The sequence below is a fragment of the Nannospalax galili genome, unplaced genomic scaffold (genome assembly GCF_000622305.1).
Source record: "Nannospalax galili isolate Female #2095 unplaced genomic scaffold, S.galili_v1.0 scaffold561, whole genome shotgun sequence".
In the NCBI taxonomy this organism is placed as follows: Eukaryota; Metazoa; Chordata; class Mammalia; order Rodentia; family Spalacidae; genus Nannospalax; species Nannospalax galili.
The window spans coordinates 625,395-640,764 of NW_008344825.1; the positions used below are offsets into that span (position 1 = coordinate 625,395).

Consider the following 15,370-nt stretch of genomic DNA (forward strand, 5'->3'; position numbering starts at 1 on the left):
AATATAAAAGAGATTCAATGCTACAAGTGAACAGTCAATAAAAATTCACATTCACAGTAGCTTCCGAGCGCTGGAAAGCAAAATACCAAACAGCAGCTTTTCAGAGAAGGAAGGATTGCTGACAGGAAAAGGCAGGAAGACGAGTGGACTGGCTGAGGTCACATGCCACCACTGGCACATGGCTACCTGTGGGGTTCAAGCATGCAACCCTATGTGGCATCTTGTATTTGACAAAAGGCAGAAGCAGCCAGGTCGCTTGTTCCCATTCTTGCTCTTTTCCCCTCAAGAAGCTCATCAAACCTAGGAGCAATGTCCTGATCTCCCCTGTAGCAGGTCATACGGTCCTTATGAGAGAGGTGCCCTCCTTGTACTTGTCACAAGAAACACCACTATCTTTGAAGACGCAGGGACACAGAAGGAACTGATCAAAATGCTTTGCTAAGCTTCTTCCAGTTTATTTCCATTGGATCATATCCCCTTTATCCAATCATATTTTCCTAGGAGTTTCCACTCTTTTGTCAAACCTAGCATGAAAATACACATTTAGCCATTTCTCTGGGTCTTCATTTCTTTGTGAAGGCTCTTCTGTCATGAAAAACTTATGTGAAATGAATTTATATGTTTTCCTCTTATTAAGTAGCCTTTTGTTATACATAATCAGTCATGAACCTAGGATGGGCAGTGAAAAGATATTTCTTTTCCACCCTATGTTTCTTCACATATATACACCTGTAAATTTGAAGTGGGTAACATCCTGTGACAGTATCAGTGAAAGAAAATAAAGTATGCTTTTTATTTTAGATTTAGCCTTATCTAGAGAATACCATAAGTAGACGCAAAGAGATCACTACCAATATCTACAAATACCTACAAACAATAACACCAACAGCAGCAACTTATCAATGTCTAGAAATAATCACAATAGCAGTAACTTCTATTTACTGAGCATTTACCCATGCCAATTCTTCACAGATGCTATCTCATTTGAGCCTCATCACAACTACACAGAATGAACTCCATTTGCTAGAAGAGGACATTAAAATACTAGTATTAACCCAAGGTCAGGCCTGCCAGGAACAGTGGCGCCAAAGTCTGCACCCATTCAGCCGGATTCCACAGTTTACCTTCTAATCACTAGTTTGTTTGTAGTGCTTAATGCGGCTTTAGAGCTCATGCAGAGTGTGGAATACAAAGTTTTTGAATGACGAATGTGGTAAAATCCATCCAGTTTATGGCAGGATAAGAAAGCAGTCCTGAGATACATTTATCGGTGATACATAAGGCTAGCACCTTACTGTAAATTAAATTCACTTGATTTGATCCTCATGATATGTTGCTATACATTCAAAATTAAAGAAAACAAGTTTGCCATGCTGCCAAATTCATGGACTGTCATAAGATGTGACAGACAGGACTCTGAGAATAAGTAAAGTTCATATCGTGAGGCGACTTTCACAGTCACTAACCACAGAACACCTCACATTTTAATATTTTCTTCTGACAGCACAGATATTACACTGCCTCTAACATCAGTTTTCGTATATCATTTCCAAAGTTATGTAAGTGCATCTGTTCATCTGGCTTATCTACAGCTTAGTATAATCCCTTACCTTTCTTTTTACTAGGATTAAAAAAAGACCTCATTAAACCCACCTCCATCCCCCGCCAAGAGCTGATAAACTAAGGAGTGTGCAGATTAGAAGAAATTAAGACCTATTAACTGTGAAATGCCTGAAATGCCAATTTTGGATGCACAGCAGCCTGGAATCATGCTGCAAAAAAAAAAAAAAAAAAAAAAAAAAAAAGATCTGCTCCTGGTCCATTTATTTAGTGGAACAGAGTGTGGCAGTGTGGGACCATGTCCTTGTGGTGGCACTGTTGTTATGCACTTCTCCAGGAAAGCAGAGCTCATAAAATTAACCACCATCCAGCTTATCATCAATCTGCTAGAAATTTTGGGGTGAGGGAGAGCAACAAAGGCTAAATAAAATAACAGGAGATAAGATAATCCTGCTATGTTAAAAGGTAAAGACAATATTTTTATGTTGTTATGTAAAACCTATTGAAAATGGCAATAATATTACAAGGTTAATCAAGAACATAAATAACTTGTCTGAGAACCTCACCATATGCTTGTAATTTTATTAAGTGTATTTTGTCTCATTTCTTCCTCCAAATATTATGCTCTGTAACATGTCATGCTGATGGAAGCATGTGATGAGCATTTTAATTCCCCTCGACCCTTTTTCCAAGGTAGAAAGACTTCTGCATTTGCTATTAGCTTATGGTGTGGGAATTTTTAATTTGAAGGCATTATGGTGTTGGAACTTGAACTCCTAAGACTAGGGCGCACATTAGGTCTGTTTTTTCTTGAATCTAGGTCTGTGGCGGGACAGAGAAATAATGAAATACTAAAATAATAAAACCATCAAAGACTCTGTGGGGGGTCAGTGTTGATACCAGTGTGTAAGCTGTCGTCTCAAAACAAGCACAAGAGCAGCTCTGCCCGTTTGTACTGCCACAAAAAGGGAAAGCAGTAGCCACTAAAAGGGGAAGTGTCCCAGGAATCTTTTCAGGTCACCCAAGGACTTCCTTTGGGAAGTCCTCCAGGGAGCAGCAGCGTACAGTCCACATTAGCTAACTGTTTAGCAGCACCTTGGCACATGTGTTCCCTAAGTCATGAGGTTCACACAAGGCCCTTTCCTGAATCCCATGTTAGAGGTAATGCTAGTGGCTGGCAGAGCTGGGATTCAGGCCCAGGGCAGTTTTATAATTCTTTTGTATTCATTAATAGCTACTGCTTTTCCTTGACAATAACACACATGCACACTCGTGCGTATACACACACACACACACACACCATATAATATGGTATTATGCTACTGCCAGTCAAAATCTCTCAACAACAACAACAACAACAAAAAATTCTTCACTTAAAAATTCATTATAACTAACTCTTAGCTCCCTTCCCAAGGCTTCCTGGTGCCCTGTGTTTGAACAAATCTCATGAGGGCTACTCCTTACAGAAACCCTCCAAAATCGATTATTTGTAGCCTGGTTTCCACAGAAGTTGTAAAGTATTGTTTTAATTGAATTTGGTTCTAAGTTAGAAACTTTGAAAAATTTGTCTGTCAAAGGCCAATGGCTTTCTCGGTAGGCTTGGTTTATTTAGCACGAGAGGCCTAAAGAAGCCGATTTGGGGAGAGGAATATAGTTACATTTAATTACACTTTAAAATGACTAATTTATTACTTCCAAACACCTTTTAAACAGTACATATTACTCTGAACTATACAGATGCCAAGGAATCAGAGCTTGTGGCAAACAATAGATTCTGCCAAAGACTTCCTCGCATTCTGTGTTGGCTTTCTGATTCAGACTGCAGTGTGTGAAGTCCTCAGGTAAAGATGTGACACTGAAGGCCACCTCGCAGTTGCTCATTAAGTATTGCTGAGAGGGAGATCTTTTTCTTTGGGTGTATGCTGAATATTTACATATCAAATCTTGAACATAAAATATTACCTGTGTCACTCAAGATTTATTTAAGCCAAACAGAGCTGATGTTTATTATGGAGTTGACGAAAATCACTTTATTATTTTTTTATTAAGCTTTTAAAATTTCATACAATATTTCCCACTCGCATCCATACCCCCTCCCTGCCAATAACCACCGCCCCCCTCCCTGAACCCTATGCACTCTGCCATACATTCTGAGTCCTATTCATTCAGGTGTTTGTACCCAAATGTCCTTTAGTGTAAATGTGTCCACTGGAGTCTAGTCAGACCATCCAGTGGTCATATGTAAGTCATACTCTCCCTTGCCCAACAGCGCCCAGTCTCAAATAGTTCTCTGTCTAGTGATGACCTGCCACCTATTTCTCACCTCCCCTTTGGGACCTTGTTTAATTGAGCTGACATGGGTCCAGAGTTGGATGTCACTGCTGCTGCAGGCTCACATGAGCAAACCTCCATTGGCCTGGAAGCCTCCACCTCATCCATTCATGAAGCAGCCCTGGTTCTTACAATCTTTCCACCTCCTCTTCTGCAATGGTCCCTGAGCCATGGTGGGTGAGGTTCCATATAGGAGTCCCATCCTACACTCTACAGCCTCTTATTCTCCAAAACTTGGCCAGTTGAGGCCTTCTGCGTGTATTGCACTCTGATGTACATGGAAGCTTCATTGGTGAGAGTTGAGGGGTGCATTAGCCCTCTGTCTACCCCTTATTCCTCTATGTTCCATGGGCCTTGGTTGTAGAGATTCGACTGCAGATGTGTCATCTAGTACTGGGCATCTCCCAGGTGTGTGTTCTCTATGCCCGAGGAGATGTGCAACTCTGTAGTAGCCTCCATCTGTTGTAAAAAGAAGCTTCTCTGAAGAGTGTTGTGTGGCAGATTTGATGCTCTAAGGGAGGACTCTTCTATCTTGCACTGCATTCCCTTCCAAGAAAAAATCACTTTCTTTAGAATAAAAAGGAACTATTTTGTATACATGTTACCGACTGTTTCATTCAGTCAGGACTAGGGACATGGGTAACAATGGTCATTTAACGTTAAGTGTTACAGTTAGGCCTATTGATGGTACAGTAGGAGGTTGTATGTCTGGGCATTTATTTGTTATTTTTGTGACTTTGAGTTTTGTAGTTAACCTAAATACTTTAAAAATAAATTCTTTGGGAGCTGGTGAGGTGGCTCAGCAGGTAAAGGCCACCCAGCCTGATGACCTGGAGTTGGAGCCCTGGGACTGACACAATGGAAGGAGAGAACTGACTCCTGCAAGCTATCCTCTGACCTTCACATGCATGACACACAGCATGCACCCATCACAAACAAATAAATGTAAGAAAATTTTCTTTAATAAAAAGGTTAGCCGACATATAAGCACAACAAACAACAACTAACCAAAGTCACCAAAACCCAAACACAAACTAAATAATTAAAAACAACAACAACAACAAAAAAACAAACGGGTATGTCCTAAACAGTGAGGATGGATGGAGGAGCATTTCAGGCAAAGAACAGGAACAAGGGTATGGCTCACCTAGTGATGGCCAGGTGACAGAGTGTGGCTCGGGTATAGCACAGTTCTCCTGTGCATATGTGGGATGGGAGGGGGTGGGTAGCTATGGCAAGACTGGCAACATTCAAGTCCTCTGAAGGCTGAAGGAGAAGCAGAGGCGCTGTGAGCAGGCTAGCGTGCTAAAGGAGAGACTCTGCTCTCGCCTCCTTTCAGAACTTGAGGTTTCAGCTTCCTTTCTGTCTGTGAGGTAAACTTGAACTCATTCTTGAATGCCGCATTCACTGCTGCCTTCTCTGTGCAAGCATCCTGTGTACCCAGAGGTAGAGCTAACCGCTCAGTCCTACATCTTCATAATTCTTTGTTCTAGTGTCACTTACCACCCTCAATCACAGAGAGGTTTTTCCTCTCTGTAATGGGGGAAGGCTCTAGTTTTATCCCTAACATCCACACTAGTCTATAGCATATTGTACTTAAAAGAAGTGTAGAATGAATGAATGTGAGACAAACAGGCAAGTTTGGGATGAGTTACAGAGCTCTTCCTGGTCCTGGGGCAAGGAGGTGAAATACATCACAGAAACTTCAGGAGCTGTCTGAGGGGTCATCGGGTGCAAGGACTAGGGTATTCATTCACACAGGGCATTTAGGAACTACGGCTGGTTGGAAAGCATGGAGGGAAGACGGGAGAGAAGTGAGAGATGACACCGAGGTGGGGACAGTTCTCAGAGTAGGGGGACCTCTCTGCGCCAGACTTAAGATCAATGGCGAGTCACTGAAGGCTTTTCATTGGGAAGAGAGCAGATCCGATCTGGCTTTAGAAAGAAAGTGAGTAACAATGAAGAAAAGGGAAACTACATTTAAAAAAAATATTTTTTCTGGCCGGGCGTGATGGCGCATGCCTTTAATCCCAGCACTTGGGAGGCAGAGGCAGGAGGATCTCTGTGAGTTCATACAGGGAGACACTGTCTCAAAAAGACCAAAACATTTTTTTCTTTATTATTTTGATTTTATGTGTATGAGTGTATTACCTGCATGCGTGTGAGTGCACCTATGTCATACAATGCTGCGGAGGTCAGAAGAGGGCTTCGGATTCCCCTGGAACTGGAGTTAAGGATGGTTCGTAGCTGCCATGTGGATGCTGGGAATTGAACCCAGGTCCTCTGCAAGAGCAGTCAGTGCTCTTAACCACTGAGCCAACTCTCCAGCCCTGGGAAACTACATTTTAAAAAAGATTTATTTTTATGTATGTGTGCGTATCTGTGTGAGCATGTCATGTGAATGCGAGTGCCCACGGAGACCAGAAGTAGATACTGGATGCACTGGAGCTACAGTTACAGAGAGTTGTGAGCTGGGCAGAGCGCAGGTCCTCTGGAAGAGCCGCGAGTGCTCGTACTGCTGAGCTCTCTCTCCAGTTCGCCCACCCCTGACAATGACATTTTTTACCGAGTGCTTACTATGTTTCAGAGTCAGTGTCAATTGCTTTTCCAAGTAATAGGCTAATTTGACCCATGACACTTTGATTTCAGAACAAATGCTCTTAACCTGCTGTGTTTGGACTGGAGGCAAGATGTTGAGGGAGTGCTTGAAGAAATTCAGATGAACAAGACCATGCCAAGGCTGGGGTATTAGGAATGGGGATTACGACGCAAAGGGGATTCTCAGGATGTGGAGCTAACTGGGTGGAGGGATGAGAATGTGGGAGAAGTGCTGATGTCTTCCACATTTCTGGCTCAAGGGCCAGCATGGAGGGCAGCACCACTTGCCGAGATAAAAGAGCAGATAAGCCTGTGATGAAGTGAGGCATTCTTTCATTTCTCCTTTTCCCCATCTCTGTCCAATTTCTAAAGAGAAAAGCATAAGCTCTCAGAGAGACAGCAACAGTGCTTGTAAATTGCTCTATTTAAACTCTATATGAGCAGCAGGATGCAGAGTTCATTAAGGAATGCAATTTCCCATTTGTTGGTAGTTCCAATATTGGAACAGACTGAACTTGATGAAATAATAAACATATCCTATGAATGCCAAAGGTAGGATTTTCAATATTTTCTGTCTAAAAAATAAGACTTTTCAGTTTCTCATTTGGCTGAATAGAGGGTTATTAAGTTCATTACTAATGGTGTTATTTTTGGCCATGTACTTTTACAGCAGAGTAGTTGTCATGCAGGAGAGTTCAGTTCTTGCCAGAACAGGACAGCGATGAGAACTCAGTATCCAGGGCAACCAAGAGTTCAGACTTCTCAGTCCATAAATAATCATTCCTCAGCTTGCCCTCTGTAATGCCAGTCTCTGAGCCGCTTCCTGAGAGAATGAGCCATCAGGAGCCCATGTTCTCTCTCGTACTGGTGTTTTAAAAGATTGCTGAGGAATATTCTATAAGAAAGACCATGTCTCACTTCTATCACACATACACTGGCAAAAATCTGCAACTGACTCTTAGACTCTTAACTCCAGTATGAAGATACTCGTGAGGAATGGGAATGGAGGCATTTTTCTGGGTGGGTGGATACTGTCAGGCACCAAGAGTGTTTAAAGGGGTCTATATATTCGATGGCTGTTTAGTCAAAGCACAACCAAGGCAAGAAAAGCCTGGGGGTGGGGAAGGTGGGGCTAAAAAGCACTAAGTGAACACCGATAGTGTCAGCTCTTCCTTCATAGCTCCTTGGAGTGGACTTGAATTGCTCCTCTATGAAGGGTTTGCATGTTCTCTCCAGAACACAGACGGTATAGTTCCAATGGAAGTCTATGGCATGCACTCGACATTCAAATCATATAATGAGTCACATATTAAGAAGCTGCTACATCACTGTGGTTAGGAAGAAGGCCCAAGTCACTTCTCAAAAGTCTGTGTTCTCATCTGGAAGTGGGAAGTCTAACGGCTCTGGAAGGACATGGGTAACGGCTGTGACTACCAGATGACAGAGCTGCTGAGATTTGCAGGGGCTACAGAGACTTCGACACCTGGGGAAAACTAGCTTAAGATAAAAGTGGATTGAAAAGTGAGTATTGATTAAATATCTAAAACGTATCTTCGGTCAACATTTGAACTTAAGCTTTATGTAGTTTTAAAAATTAATTTAAGCTCTTAAATATTAATTTAATTTTATGTGTTTTGCCTGCCCATACGTATGTGCACCATGTGCATGTTTGGTGCCCATGGAGGCCAGAAGAGGGTATTGGATCCCTTGGAGGTAGAGTTACAGATGGTTGTGAGCTAACATGTGGGTGCTGGGAACTGAAGCAGGGTCCTCTGCAAGAGCAGCCAGTGCTCTTAACTGATGAGCTATCTCTCGATCCCCTAATTTAACTTTTTATTAGAGGAACTTTTATTATTTCAGGCAAGAGACAGAAAAACCTATGTTGGTACAGAACTCAGAGTCATTCTCTTGCTGTTTTGATTGGATTACATTTAAGATAGTCTGTATAAAGAAGAAATCAGTTAAAAAATTTTTCTTCAGTGCTGGGGACCCAAGGGCTTCATATATGTTAGGCAAGAACCTGGCTACCATGCCACATTCCTAGCTTAATACAGTTATATACAAATGAGCCAGTTATATTATTTTACAATATGTTTATGCTTTATTTGTCCAAGTATGTCATAAGATCCTTGAGGACCATGTAAGGAATAGAGTCAAAATATAGGGCTCTGCTTGGGATCCATCACCGAGTAAGTGTAGAAATTTGAGCCCAGGATTTAGTTTGTTCACCTTAAAAACAGGAAGACAGACCTACTCCAACTCATCTGCTAGGTCACTGTGCTGGATAGCTTTAATGTCAACTTGACATACCTGGGTTGAGGGAGTTGAGGCAATTGGGGAATTGCCTCCATTGAACTGGCCAGGGGCCATGTCTGAGGGGCATCTTCTTGATTGTTGTGTGATGTGGGAGGGCCCAGCCCACTGTGGGCGGTGCCACCCCTGGGCAGGTGGGCCTGTGTTACATAAGCAAGCAGGCTGAGCAGGGGCCAGGGGAGCAAGCCAGTAAGCAGTGTTCCTCCATGGCCTGTGCTCCAGCTCTTGCCTCCAGGTTCCTGCCCTGAGTTCCTACCTTGGGATCCCTGATGAAATGTGTGACCTGGGAGATGTAAGATAAAATAAACCCTTTCCTCCTCAAGTTGGTACTGGTCAGAGTACTTTGTCACAGCAACTGAGAAACAAACTAGAACACTGAGGCTGATGGTTATACTTGGTGTGTTTTAACTGTGTAACACATGGGAATGTAAACCTTTAAGGAAAATCTCTGCAGTAACTGTGGTGGCCCCTCAGACACAGGGTTGAGTCAGTCAACAAACATCTGGTGACTTCCATAAAAGTTCTTTTCTGTCCTCATACTTGAGCAGTATTCGGTCTACTTAGAGTCCTTTCCCCTTTGTCCATTCATTTATGGGTAGTTCACTGACACTCATAAAGGCTTATTTATGTGGCAAAGGATTGTTCTATGAGCAGGAATACAGTGGGATTCTCAGAGCCAATTTCAGTGTATGGTTTTACACAATGCTATGATTTGATGTGTCTCCCAAAGTCCCTGTCTCAGAAACTTAATTGCCCACAGGAAGGTGCTGAGAGATGCTCGTTTTAAGAGATGGCCAGGATGTGAGGACTCTGCTTTCATGGATGAATCCATGGCATTATTGGAGGAGTGGGTTCCTGATAATATGATTCATTTAGCCTTTTCCCACTAGCATGGTCTTCCGGCTCCCTGATCTGCATGCCTTCATGGGATGAAGCAGAAAGAAGGCCCTCACCAAATGCAGGTCCTCTCACTTTGGGTTTTTCAGCCTTGAGGATTCTACAAAACAAATCCCCGCTCTTTGTGTTTACTACATTACTCAGTTCTCGTGTATTCTGCAGAATGAAAAAGAACCAAGACAATCAATGATCATGTATACAGTTTCTGAGAGTATATAAGATAACTGAGGGTAAGACAATGGCATCTCCTATTATCTTTCCCCGGGTCTAAATCACTGTATCAGAACGAGCTCAGAATACTCCTCATGGTGGGCCTCTCATTTTGGCTCTAGCTTTCCAAGGCAAGGCTGGGCTTTGTTCGGAAGGGGCTTGTTTCTTTTTTAGATAAGTGCAGACTCACCGGTGGCAGGCAGGAGTTCCATGTGGTTGTGTCATCACTGCTGGTACTGATGCTGACATTACAGTTGTCAACCTGGGATGCACTCAGGCCATGGGGAGCCTCAGTGTCCTCCAGGTCTTCATTCTGCTGCCGCTGGAGACTTGCCAGCATCTGCAACTCAGTTTGGCTCATCTGGCTGGGCTGATAGTTTCTCCAGTTGTATTCCTGACCAAGAGACAGAGAGACGACAAGGTGAAGGGTCACTTGGCTTTAATCTTGGGCTACCAACAACTATGTGTCTGGGACTCCTGCAGCGGTTCCCCAATGACAGAGGCCCAAATGCTTTGCCAATCATCATGAGATGCCTATCCCACCTACTTGACCTAGTCGTTTCGGTGTGCAAGCACACTGTCCCTCTATGAAGGTCCTCAAAAGTATCACTGCGTCTGCCTTAGCTCCTGTGTGTATCTTAGCACTGTGTGGCCGCCTGTTTGGCTTAGTGATGGGGCTCTTTCTCAGGGAGGCCTTTTCTGATAATGACAATGGAGCCACCTCCTCTATTATATGCTCTCAGAGAATCTAAAAATGTTCACTTTAGCGTGTATCACAATTGCAATTGTGTATTTCAGGAACTGACAAGTCAGCCATGAGCTCTGTACAAGTCACTGCCATGACCACCTGATCCCACTGGATTTTTCATGATGAGAACTTGTAGGTGCTTAGCAGGTAGGCAGAGATTCAAAGCAGTTTTTAAAAATATTTTATTATTTTTTATTTTATGTGTACAAGTGTATTGCCTGCATGTATGTCGTGTTATGCCGCGGAGGTCAGAAGAGGGCTTCGGATTTCCCTGGAGCTGGAGTTAAAGATGGTTCATAGCTGCCATGTGGGTGCTGGGAATAGAACCCGGGTCCTCTGCAAGAACAGTAAGTGCTCTTAACCACTGAGCCATCTCTCCAGCCCCAAAGCAGTTTTTAATTAAATGAATTTATTGATTTACTACTGATTTTTTGGCAATGGAGTCTCCCCATAGCCCAGGTTAGTCTCAAACTCAAAGCAATCCTCCTGTCTCAGGCTCCCGAGTACTGCAATTATAGGTGTGAGTCATCACACCCCGCTTCAAAGCAGTTTTTTTTTTGTGTATGTGTTTATAATGTCTTTATTTGAAAATTTGTTTTTTTTAGCATATAAACTATCAGTCTTCTGCTTGGTTTTCAGCTGTGCAACAATGTAGTCTGTTGGACATTTAGGGATACTGTTGAGACTTGGAACTTTTAGGGTGGTAGCTGCTTCAGGTTATTTAGATAAAGCAAAGAGCCCCTACTGTTTCTGAATATTCCTTATAACGTTGTTACTGCCAAGATATTTAAACATTGGTTCCAGACCACTGTCACTTTCATTATATTTCTGAGCAATTTTCTACAGTTAACAGAAGTCTACATAAGCACCATACATTTCTTTCATTTGCTTTTCTGATGTTGAGGTGGATGAACAGGAAGACAGCACAGAGACTGAACACGTTCATCTTTTCAGTAGATTACATTATACCCACTAGTTGAAAATGATGTGACTCCTCAATCCTTAATTTCATTTAGAATGAAAAAATACACTTATTTTAATGGCTATTAAACCTAATTTTAACCATTGCTTGAAGAAAAAGAATCAAACAAAATCAACAATAGCAAAAACCTTGACCTATGTGTATATAGAAAGGGTAATTTATTTTTCACTTTTACCATGCATAACATGGTATTTAGACATCTGGCTCTAACCTCAATACCAATCCCAATGTGAGGATATTGCTGTGGATTCTCCTAGCACCGAAAGTTTAATTTATTGCTAATATTAAAACAAGGACAGTGTTGAGATTCAAGTAACTCGTCATCACCAATACCTCTCTTGAATGGCAAAAGTTACTTTTGACTTCATTACTGACTGATAACTGTATATAAAAATCAATTGTTCTTTTATTTACTTAATATAAAATAAAAATTTACTTGTGTGACTTTTTATATTATTATCAAGATTTCAATTTTAAACCAAGCCAAAATCTATACAATAGAAGCTTGATGTGCTTGTATTATGATGTAGACATTCTTAGCACACTTTCCAATTTGAACTCCACTAAGCTTTTTTATGATTAAAAACCCCCTCACATTGTGTTCAGAAAAAATAGACACAAAGGTGTAAATTAATCTTTAATTTAAAAGAAAGGACTTGCTATTATACTTTCTGACATTAGTTTTTCTCACATGCCTTCTTTTTGAATCAAAAACCTGTGTTTAGGAGGCAGGGAAAAAGAAACATGTCCCCATGTTCAAAGCACTGACCTTATCTACACAGTTTACCCTTCGCTTCAGTGCAGAGCGCATCAACCAGTGAGGGAATGTTCATCAAGGGCAGTGCTAAGGATAGTAAAGGGTGGAGGACGGCAGACTGGCAGGACCTGCTGCTTCGAGTATCTTTAATCCCTGCCAGGGTATGTGCCTTTTGTCTAGTGCTCCATCTCTTCCTCTACCCACTATCTTCTGTGTGATTGCCTTTCAGAATTTTAAGCTATTAATACACAAAGTAATGTTAATACTAGTACATTATTTAAGGATTATTCTTTTTTCTTTTTTCTTTTACTTTTTGCCTATAAATTATTTTCCTTTTTTTCTTTTTAAAATAAATAATTTATTGAGAATTTCATACATGCATATAAGGTGGTTCTGATCAAATCCATACCTACTCTCTCCCCTCCAACTCCTCCCATATCTCCCCATCACTTTTTTCTGATAACTTCATGTACTCCTCCTTCTTTAATTTTTTTTTTTTTAAATGGGGCTTTTGGCTACTCTAACATGCGTGTATTGCCTGCATGTAGGTAAGTGCACTTGTGTCGTGCAGTGCCCACAAAAGACAGAAGAGGCTGTTGGATCCCCTGGAACTGGAGTTATAGACAGTTAGCTGCCATGTGGGTGCTGGGATTTGAACCTGGAAATTGCCAACAGGGAATAGGGATACAGATTGCTTCTTCCATGCTGAACAGGGATGCAGGGTGAGGCAATTGGAGTACCCCTTCAGTGGGTGTATCTAAAAGACTCCCAAATTGCATAACTCTTGTTTCTAAGGGGAAAAGCAAGTCCTTGAATCATGAATAGGAGATGTGAAGGAGAAGTAAAGGCAAGAGTAATTAGCATTACAAGTTCTAGCCAGAGAGCTAGAAAAAAGTCAGAACAGGGCAATTTTCAAATGTTTATTTTAAAAATACATTATTTATTAATCTAATTTTATGTGTATGAGTGTATTATCTGTGTGTATGTAAATGCACCCATGTCATGCAGTGTCCATGGAGGTCAGAAGAGGGCACTGGATCCCCTGGAACTGGAGTTACAGATGGCTGTTAGCTGCCAGGTTGGTGCTGGGAATGGAACCCAAGACCTCTGCAAGAGCAACTAGTGCTCTTAATTGCTAAGCCATCTCTTCAGTCCTCAAAGCAGTTTTTTAAAAAGAAAAATCATTTTTCAGAAAGTGCATAAGAAAAGCTAAGTGCATAAGATAAGTTTCAACAATGCTGAATATTAACACCAACTACATTTAAATGACAGTAATACCAAGCATGGCGATTTGGGTTAATTCTTTCTATCCAAATTATATGAGACATCACTCTGATAACAACAATATTCATGATGTTTTATAGTTTAAGTACTGATGTTCCTTGATTAAATGAGCACCTAAGTTGTCCTATATAGTACAAGCAGCTGGGATAAAAATAACAAACTATATTTTACTAAGGAAATGCATAGTACCACAATGACTCCTTCTGGAGTCCTATTTCCATTTTAATCATCAAAATAAAAAAGTAGTTGGTTATGCCTTCAAGGCCTATAAAATTCCAAGTTTCTAACAGGTTTTACCTCTTATTTCTATTAATGTTATTAATATGTTATGTAAATACATTCTTGTTAAAAGAAAGTTTAAAGAAAAAAAAGCCATTGAAAAGATTTTAGTGCAAAATAGGAAAATGTCAACCTATCCAGCCTCACAGAAAACTGACTCTCCCTCTCCTAGTAGCCACGAGCTGCCAATAGTCCCTCAGGTAGGACTAGGGCCTCCTACCACCTCCCCATGCTGGAGATTCTGTCTGGCTTGAACTTGTGAGGGACTTGTGCATGCTATCACCATTGCTGTGAGTTAATATGACCACCTGCCCAGCTGTCTGGAAAACAGTTTCTTTGTGGTCATCCACACCTCTGGCTCTTACAGCCTTTCCACCCCCTCTTCCACAATGATCCCTCAGCCTTGGAAGGCAGATTTGATATAGGTGTGGGGACACAGCTTTGTATGTGTGTGTGTGTCTGTGTAAAACAGAGTACATGAAATTGGGAGGGGTGTTGATAGGGGAGGAGGTCTAAATATGATCAAAATACATTGCATGAAATTCTCAAATGTCAATAAAAAATCAAAAAACATAATTGACATAAAAAGGGAAAATGTAAGTTCTCCAATCCAGGAAGGTCTCACATCTGCCAATAAACATGTACTGATGTGGAGTATAGTATAGATGTAGTCAAGACTGTTAATATAAATCTTCAGAGGGCTAGTGGAAAGATTTCTTCTTTTTAAAACAAATTTTAATGAATGAATGAACTTACTATTTATTTATGTGTGTGCCCACGTGCCAAGCAGCAAGTGTGGAGGTGGAAGGACTACCTGTGGGACTGGTTCTCTTATTCCACCATATGGGGCCTGGGGGTCAGACGCAGGCTTGTCTGGCTTGACACCAAGCACCTTTACCTGCTGAGCCACCTTATCGGTCCACAAATATTATTTCAATGTACAGGGCAGAAATTGGTATATGAAAGTATAAAAACATCTTATTTCCTTTCCTTTTAAATTAAACCAGATTGAAGATTTCAACATGGTTAGATCTCAGCACCACCATGAGTGAAGTATTTACACTCAGGACTGATACATGCAACTTAAAAGCAACTTTGAAATTTCTGGTACATCTATCTGGAAATATTAGTTAGGCTCAAAAGACTTTTACCAGGACACATGAGGGTTTTCAGAGATCCCAATCTAGACACTTTCTTGAAGGGTCCTTTGAGACAGTGATGGGTTTTGCCTGCTTATTGTTTTATGTAAAAAATTAAACAAAAATATAATTCTGAAAACAATCCTTGGAGTTCCTATGGCATTAAATGCTATTTAATAAGACACTGCCATCATCATAATTTGAGTTTTTAAAAGCTTGCTCTTTGATAATGTGATGAAAGACTCTTTGGAATGTTGGCAATGGAAGTTCAG

At 41.2% G+C, this 15,370-nt stretch overlaps 1 protein-coding gene across 13 annotated transcripts in view; it reads right to left on the bottom strand.

The window, feature by feature from the left end:
- Positions 1 to 15,370, bottom strand: part of CUNH3orf67 (chromosome unknown C3orf67 homolog) — a 273,967-nt gene that overhangs the window by 58,478 nt on the left and 200,119 nt on the right. For 12 of the 13 annotated variants that reach the window (XM_029567378.1, XM_029567377.1, XM_029567376.1 and 9 more), the window contains one exon: positions 10,100 to 10,303. In XM_029567378.1, coding sequence (XP_029423238.1) covers positions 10,100 to 10,303 — 204 coding nt within the window. Of the gene's footprint in view, positions 1 to 10,099; positions 10,304 to 15,370 lie in introns of those variants that run through there. The other variant, XM_029567381.1, reaches the window with a different exon arrangement.